General features: G+C 47.3%; 1 protein-coding gene across 3 annotated transcripts in view; it reads right to left on the bottom strand.

The window, feature by feature from the left end:
* KMT2D (lysine methyltransferase 2D) overlaps positions 1–24,203 on the bottom strand; it is a 2,224,302-nt gene that overhangs the window by 2,010,409 nt on the left and 189,690 nt on the right. For all 3 annotated transcript variants that reach the window (XM_069653836.1, XM_069653837.1, XM_069653838.1), the window contains exons 2-5: positions 4,664–4,746; positions 4,141–4,246; positions 3,414–3,643; positions 3,163–3,272 (exon numbers count right to left, since the gene is read on the bottom strand). In XM_069653836.1, the coding sequence (XP_069509937.1) occupies positions 3,163–3,272; positions 3,414–3,643; positions 4,141–4,246; positions 4,664–4,709 (492 nt within the window). In that variant the 5' untranslated portion in view covers positions 4,710–4,746. The remainder of the gene's footprint in view (positions 1–3,162; positions 3,273–3,413; positions 3,644–4,140; positions 4,247–4,663; positions 4,747–24,203) is intronic.

The following is a 24,203-nucleotide window of genomic DNA, read 5'->3' as shown; positions in this document are numbered from 1 at the left end:
CAGGTCAACTCCCTCGCCTCCTCCACCCCCTGCAAACTCATCCGCGCAGCCAGACCGTACCTTTCCAGTGCTAGCTGCATCACTCTAGCTAATGCTCTCATCATGTCTAGGCTAGACTATTGCAATGCCCTGTACTCGGGAGCTAACAAATACATCACAGACAAAATTCAAAGACTGCAGAACAATGCCTTGAGAGCAGCACTAAACATCCCCCACAGAGAGCATGTCACCAAATTCAGGAAAGAGGTTAATTGGCTAAAAATAACAGACAGAATCATACTCAAAACAACTTCCCTCACCTCTAAATGTCTGAACAACCTAGCCCCCCGTACCTAATGGAAATTTCTTTGAGGAAAACCTCCATGCGACCCATGAGATCGGCTAACACCTTTAAACTAGAAACTCCCCGGTTTAAACGATCGACCGCGGGAGGAACTAGCTACCCAGTCAAAGCTGCTCACTGCTGGAACAAGCTACCTCTCGACCTCAGAACTGAACAACCGTACCCGAAAATTAGACACAAGATAATTAACTGGTTGCAGGCCAATGACACATAACCTGACTAACACCCACCCACAGGTATATGATACCTAGTTTTATAGTTTGACCTATAAACCTAATCATATATTCAGCTGTTAGACAGTCTTGCTAGAATGCCTCAGACTCCGCTAAATTATGTCTTGTACTTGCACACATGTTTGTATATTTTACTGTATATATTTCTTTTGCCTTGTGTTCGTTATACTCATGCCAAATATTGTAATAAGCTTAAGTTTTCTTGTACACTGCTGCACCCGGCTACCCAAGGGTTTGGTGCGCCATTACCAAATAAACAAACAAGCCTGACCGCATAATTCGGAATCTTTTGTGGTCGAACCTGCAGAGATAGGATGTCCTGGAGATGCACTTGAGGCTATAAAAGCCCTTTACAATTACACTTAAGAGTCAGATTTAACGGCAAAGGGCTCCTATCAGACAAAACACCAACCTCCAAGGGCCTGAAACAGGGGTGCACCCTGGCGCTTGCGCTAAAAAAATGTTATATCTGACCTGGGGGCCAGACTAACGAAAGGCAGATGCTTCCCAACAACGACAGGGGGAAAGCAGCTGAACAGGCTTTCATATGCAGATGACTTGGTCCTCAAAGACCAAAAGGACACTGGTTTAAAGTGACAACTGAACAAATTTGTGGAATACGTGTCAGAACTGATTTGAGATCAATTTCCCCAATTCCAAAGTTTTGACTCTGGAACCAGCAAAGGGAAAGAAGGGCAAACCCTATATATGGTATCTGGTTGGTGATCCCTTAGAACAAGTGGCAGTGATCCATTACCTGGGGATATCAAACAACAACAGCATGGTTGATGTGCCGATTGAATTGGCATTAAAACTCGAGATCAAAAACCTATCATTACAAAAAATGTGGTACTTTTTCCACTGGTCCCGGTGTTCAAATTCTACAAATTGAAGGTGGTGGCAGCACCGATATACAGGGCAGAGACGGCTTGGTTTCTTCCTGAAACTCTTTGCTCGACCCTAGAGGGATCCTTCTGGAAAACAGTACTCGGTTTACCAAGATCCACACCAGTTCAAGTAATTGGACTAGAACTAAGTCCGGTATTTAATGGTTTGTTGGAAAAGCCTCTTCCTTTTACTGCAAGTGCATGGAAGACACCCAAGGTGCCCTATATCAATTGCTAAAAACCAAATTCAAGCATGGATGCCATATTGATGGAACGGACCAAGGCTTATAACCATTCATCAGGGAGAAGGGCACTACGATATCTGATCTTAAAAGCTTCCCCGATACAGTAAAGGCTAAGGCCTAGAGAATGGACTGGATACGCACGCAGAGTGAAGGGAAGAAATACAAACTCTTCTATCACTGCAATCACGAGACAAGGGTACACAGGTTGGTGCCATCGTGCCCGCCTAAATTTCCTAACAGCTATTACAGGGATGAATTTCTTAGGGTGAGATTGAACCTGTTCCCGACAAGGGAGATATTTGCATCACGTTCGAGTCGGGAGTAGACTGCCAATTATGTAAAGGGAGAAAAGAACAGGAACCTTAAAACATCTATCTTGCAAGGGACTAACTGACTTACAAACTTTGCACATGGGGTCTTTTTAGTTGCAGAATAGCAGGTTATATTTTGATGAATGTTGGGCGCTTTTAATAGGCAGCAATAATGTTCCGTTTTAGCCACCATACATTTTGCGTAGTTATTTTAAGAGAATTACTCACATAAGGGTTGTACTACTCTGATCTGTTTAAGAGTTTAATAGGATGAAATGTTAAAAATATAATTGATGGATTTTATGTGGTAAGTGAACTTAGAACAGTTAAAAGGTTCGTAATAAACCAAAGCTTAAAAAAATATTAAGTTTATCCTATCTTCTCACTCCAAGAGTTACACCTTTTAATGGCAAAGGGGATGTAAGAATGATGCTGTGGCCTTATATCGGCTTGAGTAAACGCAAATAGATTGGACTATCACAAGAGTACTTCCGTACAGACAACACTTTCTTAGATCCAACACAACAGAAACTAAGAGTGCAACATGAAACAGATGTAATGCGCTTTGTCACAATACCTAGATTGGAGGCACCAACACTTTGGACAGATGGGGCCTGGGTAGGAGTACTACAAGCCAGGCATAAGAGTTTGTCGTCCCTTCTGAGATTGCAGCAGAAGACCGATACCTCAAAGAGCTGCCCAATTTATCACATCTGTCCCAAGCTACTGGAAACCTTACTCCCCTCATTCCATCCTTGTTCAAAACAGTTCAGATTAACCTATGCCCTCACTCTTCTGTTGTCCTTTTCCACCCTTGAAGGCCAACGTCTGAATACCCTTGGCAGGGGCACAAAACGCCACACTCCTGACATGCCTCAGCGCACTTATACAACTACAACTGGTGCAATATAAACTGATTGCGTTATGTCCGAACATTAAAGCCAATTCATGCTGAGGATCTGCAGCCACAACCTTACTAGCCATTTTTGCTCATTCATCTAAACTAATCTCTGCATACTTTGCTTGTCCATCAATGACTCCCACAAGCAGTTACACCTTGTGATTCACTATTCACCAAGACTCCAACTACCCTCCACACCACTCAACACAACATACATTTTGCAGAGAGCCAAAACTACTAACCTGTGAGATCCCTGAGAAGACAGCCTTGTCAACATTGGTCAGCCCTATTCCTTCTTTGTGCAAGACACCGCCAGACCACAAGGCACACCAGCGATGAACCCAACAGTGGCCTAAGGGAGGTGTGGAAAGTAAGATTGAAATTAGATACAAGAGCATAAAAGGCATTGCCAAAAGGAGTACCCCACCGACTGCATTTGTGCAGCCTCCTGTTTAGAACATGAAAAATATAGTCTGATATTTGGTAATCTCACCTGTGGGTTCAAATAGTTCCTCTGGCGAGACCCTGTCAACAAAGCCAACATGAGACAGTTCTCTGCAGAAAGGTCTTGCATCTGAAAGCACTGGGCATGAAGTCACCTTCTCTTGGACATGCTTGACCATTTCCTTCCATCCTGGCGAGGGATCAAATTGCTGCAGCTCACCCTGCCCATGAGGGCTCCGGTAGCCGGTATTGCAGAGAGCACAACGTCGCTTTGAGTCACTGCAGGCAGAGGTGAAGACATAAAATTGAACTGGCACAAGGACAAGCAGGGAAAGAAGACGTAAATGCAAACTGAACCCTGCATGAGGTCTAGCTTAACTTGCAAGCTGAGCCGTGCAACCTGCCCACTGCTCAATTCCTTTAATGGCCAACCCTACCCTTAAATTCACCCTGGCCTGATCTCTTGCAAGCCTAGCCGCTGCCTGTAAAACAGTGACATAGTATGTGCAGCCAGGAGCTCTATACTCATCTCTTCTACACACCCACTGCACCCCAGACAACCAGACAATAGAGGATTACCTCACAAATTACAATTTTACTTCTCATCACTCCCCCCACACCCCCACCTTGCATTACCAAATCATTGACACCACAGCCCCCAAACCCCATTCTCTAGGTTTTCATATATTCACCAATGCCTGAAAGGTTTCATTCCTACCCTAACTAACCTTCCCCTCCAACAACCTTAGCCTCTACTCCTTAGCATGATATGGTACCTTGTTGCAGTTGCCTTTTTTCCCAGGGGAACAGGAAGTCCTTCCGTCAAGTTACCAAGTTCTCCTCTGCCCACGGTGCTCTCCCCGACAGCCACATTACCATCAGCTAAAAGGACAAAATCAAAGTAGAAAGTAATCCTTTTCTTAGACCAGTTTACAAAGAGTCTTAATGAGGAGTGAAAATGCCAGAGGTGGTGAAGCAAGGGACAATAAAAAAACAGAATTTTCTACAGTCATTTTTTCGGCTTCCAAGGAAAGCACTTCACCAGCCAGCCAGCTTACTATTCTTCAGGATAACGGTCCGTTAGAAAACCTGGTTTCAAGCGGCATTTGGAGAGGTTCATAGATGGGTACAAATGCAGTCTTCAATGCTTTGGTGTAATTTTTTCAACCTACATCCAGACACAGCAACTCCACAATTCTGTCCTCCCACAGACACTCCAGACCCAGTGATCCACGCTCCTCCCATAAACAGATCCAGAAGCTCACTTGGTCAATCCTTCAATTCAAAGAATGGCCTTACCAGATTCAGATTCTTTATCCTCACTAGCCGGTTTCTGATCGTCCATTCCTGGCCCAGGCTCCAGCCTTTACTCACAGTGACAACTAGGAAGCAAAAGATGAAGAAAATTAACTACAGACATGCTAATAGGCCAAGGCAGACCGATTAAACTTGAAAACAATATGCAGTCAGTCACCGGCCGCAGGGCAGAAAACTCAATCCTGAAATGTTTCAATATGGGGAAAACAATGGGCACTCCTCTGAAGCATCTTGGGAATTACAAGAATGGAAGAGGATACTTCAAGAAACTATTGTAGGGGGAGTTGCAGACCTGGCAACATTTATGAGATCATCTTGCAACCCTATGTAACAGCATGTGTCTGATGCAACTGTAATAAGGGAGAGGAAGTTATGAATAGCAACAGAAGTGACTGCATGTTCTTTCAAAATGTGAACACTATGAAGGCTTTAGCTACGAATGCCTGCACCAGCCTCAATAGAACCTGGAGGTGCATCTAGCTGGCAGCCATAGCACCTCTAACAGCTTTCTCTACAGAGCTGGCGGCATGTCCACTAAAGCAGACATTGGGATGAATTTACGAGACACGTCAAAGCAATAATGTGTTCTCAATTTCAAGAAATTAGTAAAGGATTGTAGCAAAGGAGAAACAGTAACTGACATGGGTGGCATCAGAAGCAAAGGGGTTTGCAGAGGAGGAAATATAAAACATGGAGACACTTGATCACCAAATGCGAGTCTTGTTTGGAGGCTGCATTCAGCATACACTGCTTCAATACATCCTTAGCATTTCACCATAGCATTTCACCAGAGCAGCTATAGATCTATACAGCAATCAAGAGCAACAGAACCAAAACTGATAAGCTTGAGATGGCCTATGTGCATAACCACTTATTCTTAAAGAACTCTTGTCTTTTGCAGTGAAAATGAAGTACTGAAGGAGATTCCCCCCCCCCCCCCCCCAATACCATCACTGTGTCTGAAGGAGCGTAAAGAGTGGTTGTCACTGGGAAAATCTGTGCAAAAGCCACTAATTAAGCCTTAGCGCTATGAGGGCGGTGGGGGGGGGGGGTGACTTAAATGCTCAGCTTGGCCCAGCCAGTCAAACAGATCCGGAGCAACTACTGGGCAAGTAGCTCGAATTTACGAAATCAAAGTTTCAGATTGGTCGAGTCAAGACGAAGATTCTGACAAGGAAGGCATTTTCAATTAAAATGTACAGGACCGTTTGTGCCATTAGAGGCTTCTACAAGAGTATAGGACGGATATCTCATTTCTTGGTAGCCGCTGTGACATTTGCCATCAGGGCCAACCCAGTGATTTGTTTGGATAAAGAGTAATGCTGCCATAAAAGACTGTCAATGAAGTGTTTGCACTGTGTGACTGAACACATTAGTCATAGGGCTCGCAAAATCTCCTCACCCCCTAACATAGTCAGGGAGATTTTATTTGCATTTCATTCATACAGCACTTTACACCAAAGTGCTTTTACAAGTTAAAAAGCTGGTTCAAAATGTGCATAGGTAGTGTAGGGTAACCAACAGATTTAAGTAGTGGAAGTAGAAAGAAGATGGACTTCCAAACGAGTCTTGGGAGAGAGGGGAGCGAAATCTAAAAGCATAAACGCAGTAGGGTGTTCGTGTCTTGGAACAAGTAGCCAAAAAAGCAGCAAGAAGCCAAAAAAGCAGCAAGAAGCCAAAAAAGCAGCAAGAAGCCAAAAAAGCAGCAAGAAGCCAAAAAAGCAGCAAGAACAGGAAAGTGTCCAAAGAAGACGAGGAACTGAAAGGAGGAACGGAGATTGAGAGCGGCGTACACGAGAGGGATTCGAAATCTACAACAGCGGAGAGATGGGGAGAAGCCAGACCATGTAATGATTTAACTACAACACAAAGGAAACGAAATAGTGAGCAGGATTTGATTGGAAGCCAATAAAGGCAGGCAATAGGAGGAAAGCGTAACGAGAAAGGCCAAGAAGATGCACTGATGAATTGTAGATCGAGCATACAGGAGCAAGCTGGTAAGCAGGAAGACCCAGTAACAGGAGCAGTAGTCTAGTCTGGAGAATACAAAAGAAGTAATCAAGAGATTAGTCGTATGAAAGGATAGAGACGCGCTTTCCTGGTATACAGTTTGTAGCGACAAGTGCGGGCGATGACAGATTTCAGCCGAAAAAGAAAGGAATAAAAAGACTTCAAAGATTTCTAGCAGATGAAGGAGGAAAAGGTATGAGGGTAGAGGAATGGGTTGAGGAAGGTGTAAAGAAAACAACTTCTTTTCAGCGGACATCCAGTGTCTCAATTTCACCAAAACAGAAGAGGGTCCCACAAGGGAAAAGAAAGAAAAGATGTTTGGGAGATTTAATGAAGGGAGACCACCATTTTCGCCCTCCATGGTAAGTAGAGATGTAGCCATGTTTAATTAGCCATTTACTGCAAACCAACGTTCATTGCAGTAAATAGCAAATAAAGGTTTCACTGTGCGCAGCTGGCCTCCGAGTGGCAGCCTTGTGCCAAATATGATATTAATGGTGAAATGCACAGTTTAACAAACAAAAAAGCCTGTTTCTTCCCTTCATAAAGGGGCGTCGACACCTTTCGGTCAAGTAGGTAAAATAACTAGACCTGTGATATTTAAGAATTTGAGAGACAAGCGTCAGTATGGTTAACACTATTAGACACCGAAATGGGCGACAGTAACTCCTGTACGCTCTACAACATTAGACTTTTCTCTTTAGATTAAGACCAAGGTCGTCCAGATGGGTTACCTAAAGGAAGTTCAAGGGCCCCTAGTTCCGCAATCTAACAAAACAGTGTCCAGGATAAAAAGCACCCAGGTCCGTTCTTCGCTTTAGTCATGGTAGATAGTACTTATGCTGTATCCATGTTTTTCATTTAGAGTGCACGTCAGGCACAGGCTATCTAGCAACTTATCGGCCCCTAAAGCCAATGGAGCAGAGGATACCATAGGCACTCTGCGAGCAAGTATTCTTCGTACCCTTGCAGATTGCTAATGGCACTTCAGGCCAGGAAGGGCAATCTAGCAGTTGTATTTTAAAAATACAGCATAACCATCCCAGGTCTATATTTCTTGACCCCTTGCAAATGGTTGGGGGAAAATAAAAAGCCAACAAATGGCTTTGTCTTCAGTCAGGAACTATTCTACTCAGTCACTGTCTGAGATATGGACCCAAGCAAGCGTTGGGCTCTGTCACCCCCCCACCCCCGGTTTGAGGGGTTGCTAGTATTGGGGTATGCCTACCACCATCTTCCTGCTCCAAGTGGGCTTACAGCTTTCTCAATTTCTCCCTGGCCTGCCCTAAAGTCTGGTCCTTTAGGCTTCTGTCTCTACTCTGCCTCCAGGGTACTGCCCCCGCCCCCCCCCTCTCCAAGAGCGTCATTCCTGCAGTACAGTCTACCTTTTTATAGCTTAGGGATAGATTGGTCTGACTGGATCATCTGCTAAGAGTTGCATCATGTCAAATCAGCCTGTCCCCGGACTAGTTATTCTCAGGTTCTGATCAGGTATTTATTGCTCTTTATTTAAGAATTTCTCCCAGTTTCCAATTTCTCATTCCCCATTTGTGGTATTCTCAATGAGCTGTTTCACGGCAGTTAATGAAGGCTTCGTAGGTCGTGCTGCCATTTTGAAGTCGTCGAGGAGAAGTTAACTTACTGCAGTACAGATCTGCTGCAGGAAGCAGAAGTCTCCTACAGGCAAGTTTCAGGAGGTGTAACCATGTTGGTGCAGTTCGCCTACAATGGGAATTGATCAGGAGCATTTGTAGGATGTTCAGTCTTGGTGCCTGAACCCGCAGCAGCTCGAAAATAAAGCCTTCACTAGCGATAGTGAAACACCCGAAAGAAGTCTTGCCTGTGTGTGGCCTACCACTTTAGGCAACAGGGACACTTGACTGAATTTGGCAGGCGAGTGGAGGACCCTAGCAATTGGTGTGCCCGTCTGGAAAAAGGGAGTGGGAGTGGGGGTATACTGAGGCCACTCAGCCAAAACTACAACAGGTTCACATTGTTTTTGGGCTTCGCTTTGCTCACTGGCTAAAAAAAATAGGGTTTTTGTGAATTACTACATTCTGGCTTGATGAAACAGGATGATCTGGGGCACATGTATGGTCGCTGAGGAATCCTCCAAATCCCCCACCCACCTCCCCAAGATTCCACATTGTGTGGAAGTCAGTCCTGGTACTCAAAACACCTAGTCGGTTAGGAAGGTAGGGCAGACAGCCAAGTAATCTAGTAGAATGCAGAGTTATAGTCCTGCCTTTACACGTGTTCAACTTTTAGAAATTGGGTTAGGGTTAAAATTAGAATAAAATATCTGGTTCCAACACGGACCAATAAAATAAATAATTAAAAAGAAAATCATGTCTGGCCCATGTGAAGGAGGCATACTACAAAACAAGAATGCTTCGCTCTGGATTTGGAAAAAATAGCTGTGAACTGCCCAATAGCAGTCGCTACCCATTTTGCTCTACTCTTCAAAAGCTTGCTCTCAGAACTGTGGAGGCATGCTCGTCTACTTGGTCCTAAAATCTACACAGCCTTCCATTTGTGTATCAGACTGTTTAGCAGAGCACAATTAAAGAGGTAAAAGTCAACAGCTCACTAGATTCGAGGTTCTACAACCATTGGCTTTCCAGAGGTTATGGGCTAAAACTCCCATTGGCCCTAGACAGAAGGTGAAGGATCATAGGAGTTGTAACCCCAAAACCTCTTAAGAGCTTGAAAGTTGTAGAACACTGCACTAAACAGGACTAAAAAACGTTCTAATGGTAGGAAAGATTGGCAAGGACCAATATAAAATTCCCTGCAGAGCACTTACAAGCATTATCGGGGCCCTGCAACATTCACCTGTAGGCTGGCCTGTGCAGGTCAATTACACCACTGAAGAGTAACCAAAAGGGATAGAGTCTGTAGTCTGCATTTTTTTCAAAGGAAACATGAAAATGTGTCCTTACTGCTGGATATTGGACTACCTTTAATGTACTGAGGGGATCCCTGTCAATGGTCAGTCAAGGGTAATTTGCCACATGGCGTTTCTGCGATACTACATACTTTGTAATGTTTTGATTATCTAATGCTTCAGAGCCCGTCCAGTTTCTCAAGGATAGGTAGTGCATTTCACTTGTGGAGCCAGGACTGTATTTTTGTATTTCACACAGTTCACCATGTGTCCTGGAGGTAAAGAAGCTGCATGCCCAGTACTCTGGCTAGCTGAGGCACCTCGCTCCAAGATTGAGCCTTAGTACAGGTACATGTAGAGGGAGAAATAGTGTGTCTGTCATGAGAGTTTTCAGAGTTATGTTACCGCAGGGTGCCCTAAAAAGAACACTAAAGCAACATATTAAGCAACACCAGCTGCAGCAAAAGGAATGATCACCTCCCGAAGTAACCAATAGTAAGACATTTGGAAACAATAGATCACCGACTGGTGGATTAGCGAACACAATTTATTTGTTTAAGGATTACTCCACTTAAGCCTGCTTGTTGAAAATCCTCGGTGGGCGGGGTGGGGTGGGGGGGAGGGGAGTTCTGAGAATTGAGCGGGATACACGACCAGTGCCTATGCTGCAGGACAGACTTGTACTGTCTACTTGTCATCCCATCCCAACAGACGTGTTTACAGGGGAGGGTTTTACACCTTCCTCTTCCAGAGGGCACACGACAAGCACCACAAGTCAAGTGCAAATGCACTATTTGCCTGCCCGCAGACCAGCTCCCAGCAACCAAATTCCCCTCTACATTCTCACTGTACACAGTTCCACCTTCGTACCTAATGCAGCTACTAAACCCCTCTTTAAATCCACCATAACCTGATCTAGTCCATATCTCCATACCTCCGCCTGTCATATTCTCTAATCTCCCCATTTCCCTAAGTGTTGAACAGAATCAATAAACAAATAAAAAAGTACATGTTAGTAAAACCTTGATGCAACAACTAAGCGCCTAAATATTGGAATGGAGATGGCCAACAAGTGAAAATCATATTTCAATTAAAACCTTTTAATCTACATGACCAGATTATAAACCACTAATATTGTTTATAATCAATAATTAAAATATATTAAATTCACAAAGTCTTCTTTCAGGGCACACGAACAGAGTTCAGTTTTCCTGAATAGACTACGTACCCTTTACCTTGGTACCAACTGCTGCAGCATGCAGCTCCTATTTTGCATTAGCTTTCATCCTTCACAGTACTTTACATTGTTACAGATATTAAGCAAACATTGACAGAATAACTTCAATCAGAAGAGCTCTCATGGGTACCAGTTTCTGCAGGGGTTTGGGAACCAGAGACACAAGTGTTTCGATTCAGGGACAAAAGGGAATACAGCCAATCTTGGAATCCATAACTGAAAAAATAACGTTACTCACCGTAGTGACTACCTTACTCCCAGTCCATAATCCCCTTTCCTCCATACTTATGGGATATTCCACCGTCCTGTGGGACGGGACCGGAGCACTTTGCAAAAAGCATCACATTTTTCAAAAATGTGTCTTTTATGCGGGGTATGGCACCTGGCCGTAACCCTGCCCTCCTTAGCTCCGCCCAGCGCATCGCCCATCAGTCCTTTTCTATCACCAGGTCTATGACCTTTATGCAATAACCGAGGAAACTTTTTAGAGGGTACGGCGGGCAGGCGTATGGAGGAAAGGAGACCATGCACTAGGAGTAAGGCAGTCCCTACGATGAGTAACTTTATTATACTCCGTCACATCCCCTTTCCTGCACACTTATGGGCGATTTACAAGCACTCCTCACAGGAATTATGGGTGGAAGGAAACTCCTTACTGAAACAGGTTCCTAAGCACAGCTTGACCGAACTGAGCATCAGCCCTGGAGCTCAGGTTCAGACAGTAATGCTTACAAAAAGCCGATGGAGGCCCACAGCCGCTTTCGCGATGGTCTCCCAGGGAACATATTTTTTGGAAGGCAACGGCAGCCCCCTTGCCCTGCACAAGAGGAGCATGAATTCCCTTTGGGGCCCAAAGACCCCTGAATGGTATACGCCTCAGAAATACAGGCCGCGATCCACCGGGTTGATGGTCGCTTTCGAGGACAGCTTTCCTTGTGGATTTCCGAAGGTAACAAAAATCTTTGAAGAGTTCCTAAACTCAGATCTGTCCAGATAGAATTTAAGGGCTCTTCGAACATCCAGGCAGTGCAGAACCCTTTCGGCCTCCAAGGCCAGGTCTTGGAAGAATACAGGCAATGAAATTGACTGATTCAAATGAAAATCCGAGACCACCTTCGGAAGAAAGGCGGGATTCGCTCGCAGGACAACCTTATCATTATGAAAAGTAAGAAATGGATGCTCCGCCGACAAGGCCTGAAGCTCACTTACACGCCTTGCCAAAGTCACAGCAATCAAAAAGGACACTTTCCACGAAAGGTACTTAGAAATTGACAGCCATGGGCTCAAAAGGCTTATGACAAGGCCGTAAGGACCACATTCAAATCCCACCTTGCATGCAGATTGCAAACAGGAGGATGAAGCTGCATCAGGCCCGCAAAGTGTCTTTAAATGACTGGATTAGACAGTGAAAAGGACCACTGGTCAGTGGACAAATAAGCAGCAACAGCCGATAAATGTGTCCTGCAGGACAAGATATGGATGCCAGATTCTGCCAGATGTAAAACAAAAGACAGGACCATGTCGATAGTAGCCTCCCTAGCCAAACACCAGTGACAGAACCGTAGCAATTTAATTCTATACTGAGATCTTGGGGGCTTCCTGGCTGCTTGAATAACACACATGGCTGATCCTCGCTTGTAGCAGTGTAAAACTGCATTCATCCGCCGGTAGGCGGAACCGCCGGTGGCCAGCACGAAGGCCACACAAAGGCCTGTTCCTGCGCCTGTTTCGCGCATGGGAGCGCGGCGTGGCCACCCCCCTGCTCAATTTAAACTTCCCCGACCGCCTTCCGCAAAGTCCGAGGCAAGCTATCGGAACCAAGTATCCAAATATCTCTATTCATACAAGGAGAACTTACTGTAAGTACTTTGTCCTTGTAAGCTACTCGCATTTGCTTAAATTACTGACATTGCAATGATACGACTCCCCCTCAGTCGGCATATATCGGTACTCCATTTACTACGTGGACCGTCATATCAAGGAGTATAATCACGCATGCCAGTACCGGGGACACTACTGTAGGCATGTACTCTGAGCCACTACTATTTTAATGCGTTTCAGGCCACCCTTGAAACCCTCAAACCTAAGCATATCATAAGTGTTTTGTGCCTTATGGTCACTAGTAGACCACATCTTGATTGCGCTGTACCCTATGGTCACCAAAGGCCACTTTTATGACTGTGTGGTGCATTATAGCCACTAGTAGACCACCTTATAACTGTATTGTGCCTTAAGGTCGCTTACAGACGACCATTTCAATTGTGTTGTGCCTTAAGGTCGCTTACAGACCATTTCAATTGTGTTGTGCCTTAAGGTCGCTTACAGACCATTTCAATTGTGTTGTGCCTTAAGGTCGCTTACAGACCATTTCAATTGTGTTGTGCCTTAAGGTCGCTTACAGACCATTTCAATTGTAATGTACCCTATGGTAGCCCACTGACCACTTCAACGGTGTTGTGCCTTAAGGGCGCTTCAAATTGTATTGTGCCGTGACTGACTTGGGTCACGTCTAATCTAGGTGTACCACTGCCCTGGGCGACAGCCTGGGATTACGCTAATCTAGGGCTGACCTGTGCATTCCAGCCATTGGGTTATCCCTATCTAGGTGCCCAGGCTTCCAGCCAGACCATAGCATCCTCACTCCCGTTCATTATCTCACCAGTCCCACTCAAGGAGACCCTATCTTGTCCCTGTCAACAAGCTCATAGGGAACCTATTCTGGCAGCCAGCACCACCATCATCATCATGCACATCAGCGTGCGCCTTCTACTGCACTACCTCCTAGCCACACACCTTGCCCTATTCACTCAACCACCCAAGTCAACCACTCCTACCTTTGAGGTTAATAACCTGGCCTGCCCTTAACTACGTGACCCAGCGTCACCCACCATGACTTTGTCACCCTCAACGAGTCCTTCAGCAACTACCGTTCACGCTCACCACCCCTGCAACCAGATTAACCAATACCTTAATGACCCAGCTCTCTGGCTCAAACACTTTGCCACGAAACCAACTCCTAACCAACCTTGCCCCCTCACTCTCAGGAACAAGAGACTAGGCACCAGATTCCGCATTCGTCCTTCCCGCACCAACACCACTAAGCAAGCCCCACGCACACCACCCAGCCCGCCTTCGCCCACCGCCACTTGCAAAACTAAGACCACAGGGGTTAAATTGCCTGTGTTCAAGGGTGCCCTCATCAATGCTAGATCTCTCACAGCACACGCTCTTGACATAGCCGACCTCATCACCACTGCCGACCTTGACTTCATTGCCATATCCGAAACCTGGCTACATGCCGCCTCTGGCCCTTCTCTATCCTTGGCCTTACCACCCGACTATGGCATCACACGCTGGGACCGCTCCTCTGCCCATACTAGAGGTGGGGGCGGCGTGGCATTCATCCATAAAAACTCCCTTGACCTAAGAGTGGTATCCGACTCCAAACTCGAATCAGCTGAACTGCTGACAATCAAATTACTACTAACACCTAACCAAACAGCCACCCTTCACCTTATCTACAGGCCCCCAGGGCCGGCACCCACCTTTGTCAGTGAAATTTCCACTCTTCTTCTTGACAAAACAAAAAACTCGCCCCAAACAATAATCTTAGGTGATTTCAATCTAGGTCGCGGCGACCCTAAGGATCCTGTAGCAACTGATCTGGAGTATGCTCTTACTGACCTTGGCCTCACCTTGTACATACAAGAACTGACCCATATCAAAGGCAGGACCATCGATTGGTTAGCCGGTTCTAATTGCAACATCCAGGTCCTCAATAACTCCCCATGCTTATGGTCTGATCACCACATCATAACATTTAACATTGAAGCTACCACGCGAGCCCCAACACCCATAGCCCCAGCCCTCCCCACACGCAATAAAAAAAATATAACAAGAGAACTCCTCCTCCCACTGTTACTCCCCTCTCAATGCGGCGACCAACGCCTGCTCTGATCCCACCTCCCTAGCAGACATCTACAACCAAACAATGCTCACGGCTATTGACACTATAGCACCAATCAAACCTAGGAAGGCTAAACCACGAGCACATCTCAACTCATGGTTCACTCCACAGCTAAGAATCCTCCGCAAAGCCAAACGCTGCGCGGAAAACCGTTGGAAAAGCCACCCATCCGATGAGTATAAAGACGGCTTCCTCCTCGCCTCCCTCACTTATAAAGACGCCATCATCATTGCTAAAAAAAGAATCGCTTAATAATCGTATCATGCAAGCCGACTCTAATTCCAAGGAACTCTTTAGAGTCCTAAAAGAGCTCGAAACCCCAGTCTCCCCGCCAGACACTTGCACGAAAGACAGCAAATGGTGTGCTAACATTCAAGCAGCCCTCCTAAACAAAAGCTCTATGCTCCAATCTAAAATAAAAGCAGGACTGCCTGAGGTGTGACAACCGCTCACTCTCCCCTACTAGGCCCACCCTCTCCAACTCTGCCAACATCAAACCTTTCACCTTTGCACCGCTCACTGTCACCGAAGTAGAAAACATCATCCTCAGGATGAAACCATCCAACTGCCAAGGTGACCCGTGCCCAGCTCCCATCATTAAGGACTCCGCCCATGACTTAGCCCCATTCATTACAGCCTTCATTAACTCATCCTTTGAAACAGGTATTGTCCCGGACAACCTTAAAGACGCCTGGGTGATCCCGCTACTAAAAAAAACCTTCCCTTGACCCAAGCATACCCACGAACTTCCGACCCATTACTACAGTACCATTTCCGCTGAAGATACTGGACCGTGCAGCTTACCTGCAGATCCAAAACTACCTTGAATCAAGCAATCTGTTAGGTCTACGACAATCCGGATTTCGGCCCAGACATGGGACCGAAACGGCTCTATTAGACCTAAAAACCCAGATCGAAGTCCTGAACGACAAGGGCAAATTAGCAATGCTATTACTCCTCGACCTTTCCGCTGCATTTGATTTGGTTAACCACCAGATCCTTTGGCAGGCACCTCCACTCTGCTGCCAACTTCTTTCCCTCCGCAGCGGCCTGGATCAAATCCTTCCTGAGCAACAGATCTACGAGGGTCTTTGCACCTTCCGCTGCCGCAGATCCCTCCCCTATTCATTGCGGTGTTCCTCAGGGTTCTTGCGTGTCACCTAATCTTTACGAAACCACTCTTTGATGTGCTCGATTATCTGGGTGTCTCCTACACCAACTATGCGGACGACACCCAGATACTCATTCCCATCTCTGGTGATTATCTTGCTGACACCAAGGCCCTCAATGACGTCTACTTGGTCATCCAAGCCTGGATGGCCCAGCACCAGCTACGACGATAAGAGGGAGCTACTTATCCTGGGTACATCTCAACGCCTAAGCAAACTTGAGCCATCCTATCAGTCATTCATCATAGTTGGCAACTCCATACAAGTCTCGAAAGACACTAAAACACTAGGCTTTTACCTGGATTCCACCTTATCCTTGTCAAGACAAACTAATGCAGCCAGGTCCACCTCTGCCTACACGTGCAAACTCATTTCAGCCTGCAGACCATTCCTCACCACCCACAATAGCGTCACACTAGCGAGAACACTTATCATGGCAAAAATAGATTACTGCAGTGCTCTATATTTAGGCACCAGCCAAGAAAACCTGTCCAAACTCCAAACCACCCAGAACAATGCAATTCGAGCTGCCCTGAACATCCCTCGTAACCACATCATCTCAGAAACCAGAACTAGCCTAAAGTGGTTACCCGTGAAGCAGAGAATTTCCCTAAAAACGCTTGCCCTCACGCACAAATGCCTAGCCAACAAGGCTCCGATCTATCTCTGCAGTCGGCTTTCGCGCCACTCCACTGCCCGTCCACTAAGAACTGCTCAGACTCACTGCCTTACTATCCCTAGGTTTAAGCTCCAAAAAGCGGGAGGCACTAGCTTCCCTGTCCTAGCCTCCAAACTTTGGAACACCCTCCCCGCTGCCATCAGAGCTGAAGACTCCTTCAACACCTTCAAGAATAAAACCAAATCTTGGCTCTTTGACCAGCAATAGTTGTGTTAGACATCTGTCCTACTTACTCAGACCGCCTGTTCCACAGCATGATTTCCGGTCTGCTACCTTCCCAACTACCTCAGGGATACTTCCTCTGCGGAGCCTAGGGACACTGTACCATGTGTAATATATGTAATTATTAAGATTGTTATTACGTTGTATTGGTATACTTTTATTGTAATCTATCTGCCTGTACTTTTCTTGCAACCCTGTACAAATTGCGCCCTGATGCCCCCGGGCCTGATGGTCTGCGCGTTATAAATAAACAAATACAAATGTTGTCCGCAGACAAATTGAAGTGCTCTGAAGATCTGAACTCCGGCACCAAGCTGAACGATTGTGGGGAGGGGTGACAGCTGTTGATTGCTCTGGTGAAGCAGGTCAGGTACCAGCGGACGCTTGAGCGGCGGGCACACTGATAGATGCTGAAGCTCCGAAAGCCAAAAACCTGGCCGGCCACCAAGGGACTATGAACAGCAGGGAGCAATTCACTGTGTTCCTTAGCTTGTAAAGTGCAAGATGGATCAGAGGAAGAGGCGAAAAAGCATAGGCCTTCATGTTGTGCCATGGAATTTCAAGAGCATCCCCCAGCAAGGAGGCTCCAAGCCCGTTCCTGGAGGCATACAGGGGAAGCTTCCTGTTTGTAGATGTCGCAAAAAGGTCCACTTCTGGAGTGGCCCAACAGAGAAAAATATCAGAGGGGATCTCAGTGTTCAGTTCCCACTCGTAGGTGACAATTGCTCGTCGGCTGAGGGCATTTGCAGGGACATTCAGCTGGCCCGGAATGTGTACTGCTACCAGCCAGATACCATGCTGAATGGCCCATTTCCAAACCTGAATGGCAAGATCCACAAGAGGAGACCTGGTACCCGCCCTGCTTGTTGATATAGAACATGGTCACTGCATTGTCCATGCAGACACGGATCACCTTGTTGACAATGCCTGGCTTGAACGCTCTCAGCGCCAGGAATATCGCCAGGAGCACCAGATAATTTATATGAAGCTGTCTGTTCTGTGGCGATCAAAGATCTGAAACCTGAAGATGATCCAGCGTCGCACCCCAACCCAGAAGGGTGGAATCCGTCATGACAGTCAATAGTAGGCAAGGGTCCTGGAAGGGAGCGCCCACAGACAGATTGCTGACACAGATAGCCAGCTCTACATCCATTGACAAATGGAACAGTTCTTTGCTGTCAAAAGGCAAGTCCAGAAATGTATCCTGAACCTCCTTGGAACACTATGTGGCATGAACCCAAGCCCGACAAGGTGTCCACGCCAAGCATGAGGCCCTGAGCCGAGGTGTCAACATGATACGCCGCAGCCTCAAGCATATCCTGCACCAGGACTCTGATATCTGACAAGCCAGCCTTAAAAGCGTCCAGCTTGTCCACAGGAATTAACTCAAATTCTGACAGACCTTTCCACATTTTCATATATGTGCCCCCGCTAAAATGAGCTCTGGTTCGCCTGGCACAACTGCAAGGCCGAATTAGCAAAGATCTTCCTACCCAAAGAGTGAAGCAGCTTGTCCTCTTTGGCCAGAACCTGAGCCGCCGCTGTAGAGGACGATGAAGCCGGTCTGGATTGTAGCGTGGAGGCTGCCACCACTGTGGAGGAAGAAAGCAGGCAAGACGCTAAGGCTACCTCCTCCAAAGTAGGAAGCCTATAACGAGCGTCAATCTTTTTATTAACGTGCAGTCCAGAGTGTGGCTTATCCCAGACTTTGCGGACCTCGGCCAAAACGTCCTTCTGGAAGAACAAGCCAGTGTGCTCCTGAGGAGACTAGGTGAACGCTCCCAAAAGCACCCCTTCTTGAAGGGGAGGGTGGTGGGGGGGGGGGGGAAGGGTCTCAGGTACTGGAACATCCTGAAAAGTCATGTCCAGTACCCGGTCATGGACGCCCTAACAGAGCGTGGCTGTCATCGCCATCCTGATCCCCTTGCTTGTCATCCAACATGTCCGGATCGACCTTCAATAGCTCCGCCAAAGACGTGTCTATTGGAGACAAGGGCAGCAGAGGCGAGAGCTGGAGGTGGGACAGCTGCCAGAACAACCGGTGCTGTGACGGGAATCGTTGGTACAGATTTCGGCCCAGACAGGCAGATTTCCTCAAAAAGACCTCTGAAATATTCCTTCATGGGGTCGGAGTGCATTAGCTTCTTAAATTTTCCAAAGTTGGCATCCTCTGCCGAAGGCTTATACACTGTGGCAGGCGGAGGCCTCTCATGAGGGGAATAGCTCCAGGGCTGCAAGAGAGGGCTGCCAAGAGGGGCCTTCACCAGTCGGGTTGACATAGATCAATGGTGCAGATGCCGCAGGGAGCGAGACCGAGTGCTGTAATGGCATCTGAGCATTCCAGTCAAACTGGACGAAACTGCACAAGAAAAACGCTGTTTACCCGAAAAAATGCTCCCAGCACCCAACGCTAATGGCGTTGGTGTAAGGGAAGAGTCCAAAATGGCTGTCACACTTCACGCAGGATCGGGCGCCATTTTGTCAACGCCTGACGAGAACTGTGTCACATGTGTGAGTGAGGCAGGGGTCTCCACTGACAGGTCAGGGGTCTTGACTTTAGCCTTGACACAAGGAACCTCGGCAGAGCCGGTACTGTATGGCCTAAGATGTTTGAGACGTACTAATAGCCAAATTAGCCTCTGAAACAGGAAGCTCAGCCACGCCGGTAACAGAGGAATTACGGTCAGCGACCTCACTCTGTGGCCCCTCAACATAACCGGTATCCCCACTAGAGCGGGACCGATGAGGAACCCACCTCACCGACAAGACCTTAACAGGCCTCTCAGGTCTGTTCGTCACCTTAGCCCCCAATAGAGGAAACTCGGACCAAAGTCCAGCAACAGCTCCCTCACGAGGGGCCTTGAACCTTGGTTTGTTACAGAAAACCTCAATAGAGGCCTCGGGCAAGCCCCAGTGTCTGTATGGGAAGCACCAGACAAGGAGACCTCGAAGCAAGCTCCGGTACCCACCACCTCAGTAGAACTGGGCCGTTGAATAGCCACCACAGAAGGGGCCTCGGATTGCAATCCGTGTGAGCAGGCCCCTTACAGAGGCCCTCAGAGAAAACTCTGGTACTTTACTTAGGCCTGGAAGGCACCTCAGGGGAAACCCTGGTAACAGCTTTTAAAGCCCCTCCTGGACCAGGAAGACCCTGGGAAGGAGTCCCCTGGTCAGGGTGCCCTAAAAACGAAAACTTACCGGGCGTCTTTCTTCTCGTCAATGAAATTATGAAAATGCAGGAGGAATGTGCTGCAACACCTCCTTCCACCGCTCCAGACGTCGTTGAAGTGCCCGGACCAAAAGGGAATCGCATTAGAAGCATGAGTCCCACCGGTGGTCAGGACCCAAACACTCTAAACAAAGAGGATGGGGATCAATCCTAGCGAAGCGTCGTTCGCAGGAAGAACAATTAGGAAATTCTAACCGAAACGGACTAGTCCGAGTACCACGCGACCGCTAAACCGGGGCAGGAGAGAAGGACACTGGAAGGAAAAAAAATCTTCCGAAAATGCAAGTGCGTCCAGTCCCAAACGTGCAGAGAAAAGGACTGATGGGGGATACGCTGGGCGGAGCCAAGGAGGGCGGGTTTACGGCTGCGTGCGGTACCCTGCGTAAAGAGAGGAAGGACATATTTTTGTAAAACGTGATGCTTTTTACAAAGTGCTCCGGTCCCATCCCAAAGGACGGAGGAATGTCCCATAAGTATGGAGGAAAGGGGACGGGAAGTAGGAGTATAGCCAATTCTGAAAGTAACTGAGGGGCCGTGGGGAAGACACAAAGGACATGCCCGCTTTGACTTTAAAGCAGGTCGTACTTTTCACAGTGAGATTTGACTCAAGTAATTCTTCCACCATTCCAGCATTGCAAACAAAGCCAATATGGTCCTTCCCATATTCCCCCGGTTTCCCCGTTATCAGTCACACTAAGACCTCATCCTCAAGTATTTATGGGAATGAAGGGCATAGGCAGTATTCACAGGTTAACCGTAGCATGATTACATGAGGAAGTGGCTATGGACTGAGCAATATCCATCCCCCGCCAACCCTGTCACAAAGCCAGCAAACAAAACTACATTCTACAGCTGGAAAGCTGGATTGTTCGGTCTGGCTGTGGTACTGAGACAGCAACTGTGCAGATTGTTTTAGTAGGAGTTTGTCTTTATATAGCGCCTTTATCCCATTAGAATGGCCTCAGAGACGGCAGAGACCGAGTAAGCTATCCATGATAGTCAGGCATGTGGAGGAGTGCTGAGAGGTGGTCAGGAGAGTGCGCAAATGCAAGAGACTCATTATGTGTCCAGCTTGACTGAATTTATGATGACAGATGTCATGCTTTGTGTCTTAGTCTGGTGTATGGAGGCGAATGTGCGCAGGTGAGCAGTTGTGCCTGCGGCCGGTGTCCACCAAAATGGTGTGCATCTACATACTTTGAGCCTCAGTTTGGGCTATGCTTTTGATGTGGCCGTGTGATCAGTTTGTCCGGCCGAAATTATACTGTGGAGGCGCAGACAGTCAAAGCCCAGGGGTCATGAAGGTGGGCGTGAAAGGAAGAGTGTAGGTGGCGCTGTCAGAGGTGCGACTGCCAAGGGTGCACAAGCTATGCTTAGGGATGGGAAATGTTATGTTGATTTATACTGCACACCACTACCACCCAAACGCAGTCTACAGGCGCTCACGTGGCTCTGCAAGAGGAGGACTGGTTGTGTTAGTTGGGATAGGATAGGTTCAGAACCAGGAGGAACTGGCATCTGAGCGTCGTTTGCAGTTAGTTCAGGAAGCCACTGTGCATTGTAAACGTACGAGAACGACTCAGTGCCTCGGTTGTGTGCTAATGTTAGTGTACGTGTCATGTGATGTTTGTGTGGGTGGTGGTGCACACTGGTTAGCTGTATCCACAACAGGTTCAGGGTCGTGGATGGATGTTAAATGTAGAAATCTCTTTACCTAAATGTGAGAGGGATAGAAGGGGTAGAGTGAGGGGGTTGGGGGGAGAGGTGTGCGTGATTGGGGCCCTGGGATGTGGGGAGAGGGAGACGAGGGTGTGTGATGCAGCAGGGGGAGGGGCAGGGGTGTGGTTTCTGGAAAAGCCTCCGTGCCCCTCTGATCTTGTAGCTGCTAGTCATTGTCTAAGATGCTGCCTGAGGACTTCAATAAGTTTCTGTAGGTCTACTCCGGCCTGGAGGGGGGCATGAGAGCAGGCGCAGAATGTGCAGTACCTAGAATGTACCAGGATTCAAAGCATTTGTAGTACCTGAGATGCAGCCAGATTCAAAACATGCAGTACCTAAAATGTGGTTCTTGCCGTTCATGTGCTGGGGTGGTAGGCTGATGCCCGGTTGCTTCTGACCAAGGATCTCTGCAGCTTTCAACAAGATCACTAAGCACTTCACACATCTTGGCCACCCATATAGCAGTGAGGGGATTGTGTCATAGATTGGTTATCATCTTTCCTGTTGGAACATTGCCTGTTTGTACAAGTGGGAAGCGTCAGTTCACCCTGTATTCAGCAACATGTGTGCCTTAGAGGGTCGATTCTGTCACCTATGTTATGTAATATCTACATGAAGCAGTTAGATTTGGTTGAGCGCTTTGGTGTCTCCATCCATCAGTTCACTGACGAAACCCAATTAAACCTCCAAGTGTGCATCCCAGGCTGCCATCTTCCATCTCTGAAACTCATGGGATGATGCCAGGGATGCACAACTGATTTTTGCAGAGGGCCAACTGTACCCTAGATGCTACCTATAGTGGGCCGTAAAAATAAATGTTTGGGGAGGGTCGGGGGGGAATAGGCAGGTGGGTAGGGGTGTCACAGTATTAGTTTTCTGATGGTACGATAACCTTCTTGCCAAATGACGGTATATCATGGTTATCGCGGTATAGCAAATACTAACAACTAATCTTAACAAATATTTTCTAACAGGTCATAAATTGACAGATTTATCATCACAAACAAAACCAGGCACCCAGGGCCAGTATTGGGCTTTTCAACATACTTTCCACTGAAATGCCTTGCTTCCACCAAAAACAAACATGTGTGGAGAGGGGGCGGGCAGGGGGGAGGGGGGGTTGCTGCTGAATAGCCTTTAAGTGGTCATTTAGGCTTTTTGCTCCCCAACTGGCTACTGGTGAAGATGAACATGTTGCCATCTTGATAACCTGCATGCCACAGATCAATGGAGGCTGATGGTAGTATACGCTTGTGCGCATACCCACAAACACACATACACGCACTCTTCTTTACGTTACAGCCTTTAGTTTACTTGTGGGCTAAAAGGTGTTCAGTAATCACGGACATGTTAGCCTTTGGTACGGCAGCAGGGAATACCGACAGATGAGTGAATTTCGCAGTGTGACTTATTATATGTAAATTCAATGATAGAACCAGGGAAATCCCCTATTGCCATATGTTTAGAGAACATTATCCATTATAAATATATAAACCCCAAAGCCGCCACCCCAAAGTAAACGCTTTTCCTTCTTGGGACTGTATCCATTCTTCCCATTGCTAACATATTGATTTTGTGTCAGGCACGTGTGGTTTATGGAATGGCATTAAAAACTGCTCTAACTGAAACTACTTGGCAGACGGCACATCCAACAGTGCAAGACCAAGACTGCGCAGCACTTGCTTACTGCAGCCTTTCCAAATCAGATTGAAAAGCACACTTAACGGTATAAACAATGTGACTGTTATTATTGTTGAATGAAGTGGTTCACGGTATCTTTAACGGTATACCGTTCTACCGTTACATCCCTACAGGTGGGGGGGGGGAGCGGGCAGGAGAACTTCAACCCCAATTTGTATTCAGCACATGGCCCTGGTCTCCCAACCCCAGATATTCACACCGCCCCCCCCCCCCCCATCAATGGCATGGCCTTCATTCCACCCCCCCCCCCCATTAACCTCCTAATAAAAACTGGATGGCCATGGTCCTGCTCCAAGCCCCCCACCCAACAAATGGCATATCCATGCCCCGACCCACCACTAAACAGCATGCTCTGTGTCCTCACGCCAAACTGCATGGCCCTGGTCTCTCATATCCACCAAACACCAACGGCATGGCCCTGGTCCCCACCTATTCCCCCCAATAATGTGGGCCGACTCCCCCCCCCCAAAGATAAAACCATCACCACTGGCAAGGCCCTGGTGACTTAAATCTCCCTACACATACACTGCATGGCCCTGGACCCCCCCTATTCCCTCACACCCCCCCAAACACACTATGGCCCAGGACCCCTGCAGCCCCCAATTTCCCCCCCCAACAAAAGGCTGTCCTCAACAAGACACCGTCCCCATGACCCCCCCACCGTCCCCATGACCCCCCCCACACCGACACTGTCCCCTTGAC

Source organism: Ambystoma mexicanum, chromosome 3q (assembly GCF_040938575.1).
Source record: "Ambystoma mexicanum isolate Mex_15411 chromosome 3q, UKY_AmexF1_1, whole genome shotgun sequence".
Taxonomy (NCBI): domain Eukaryota; kingdom Metazoa; phylum Chordata; class Amphibia; order Caudata; family Ambystomatidae; genus Ambystoma; species Ambystoma mexicanum.
This window is presented reverse-complemented; position numbering and strand designations above follow the sequence as displayed.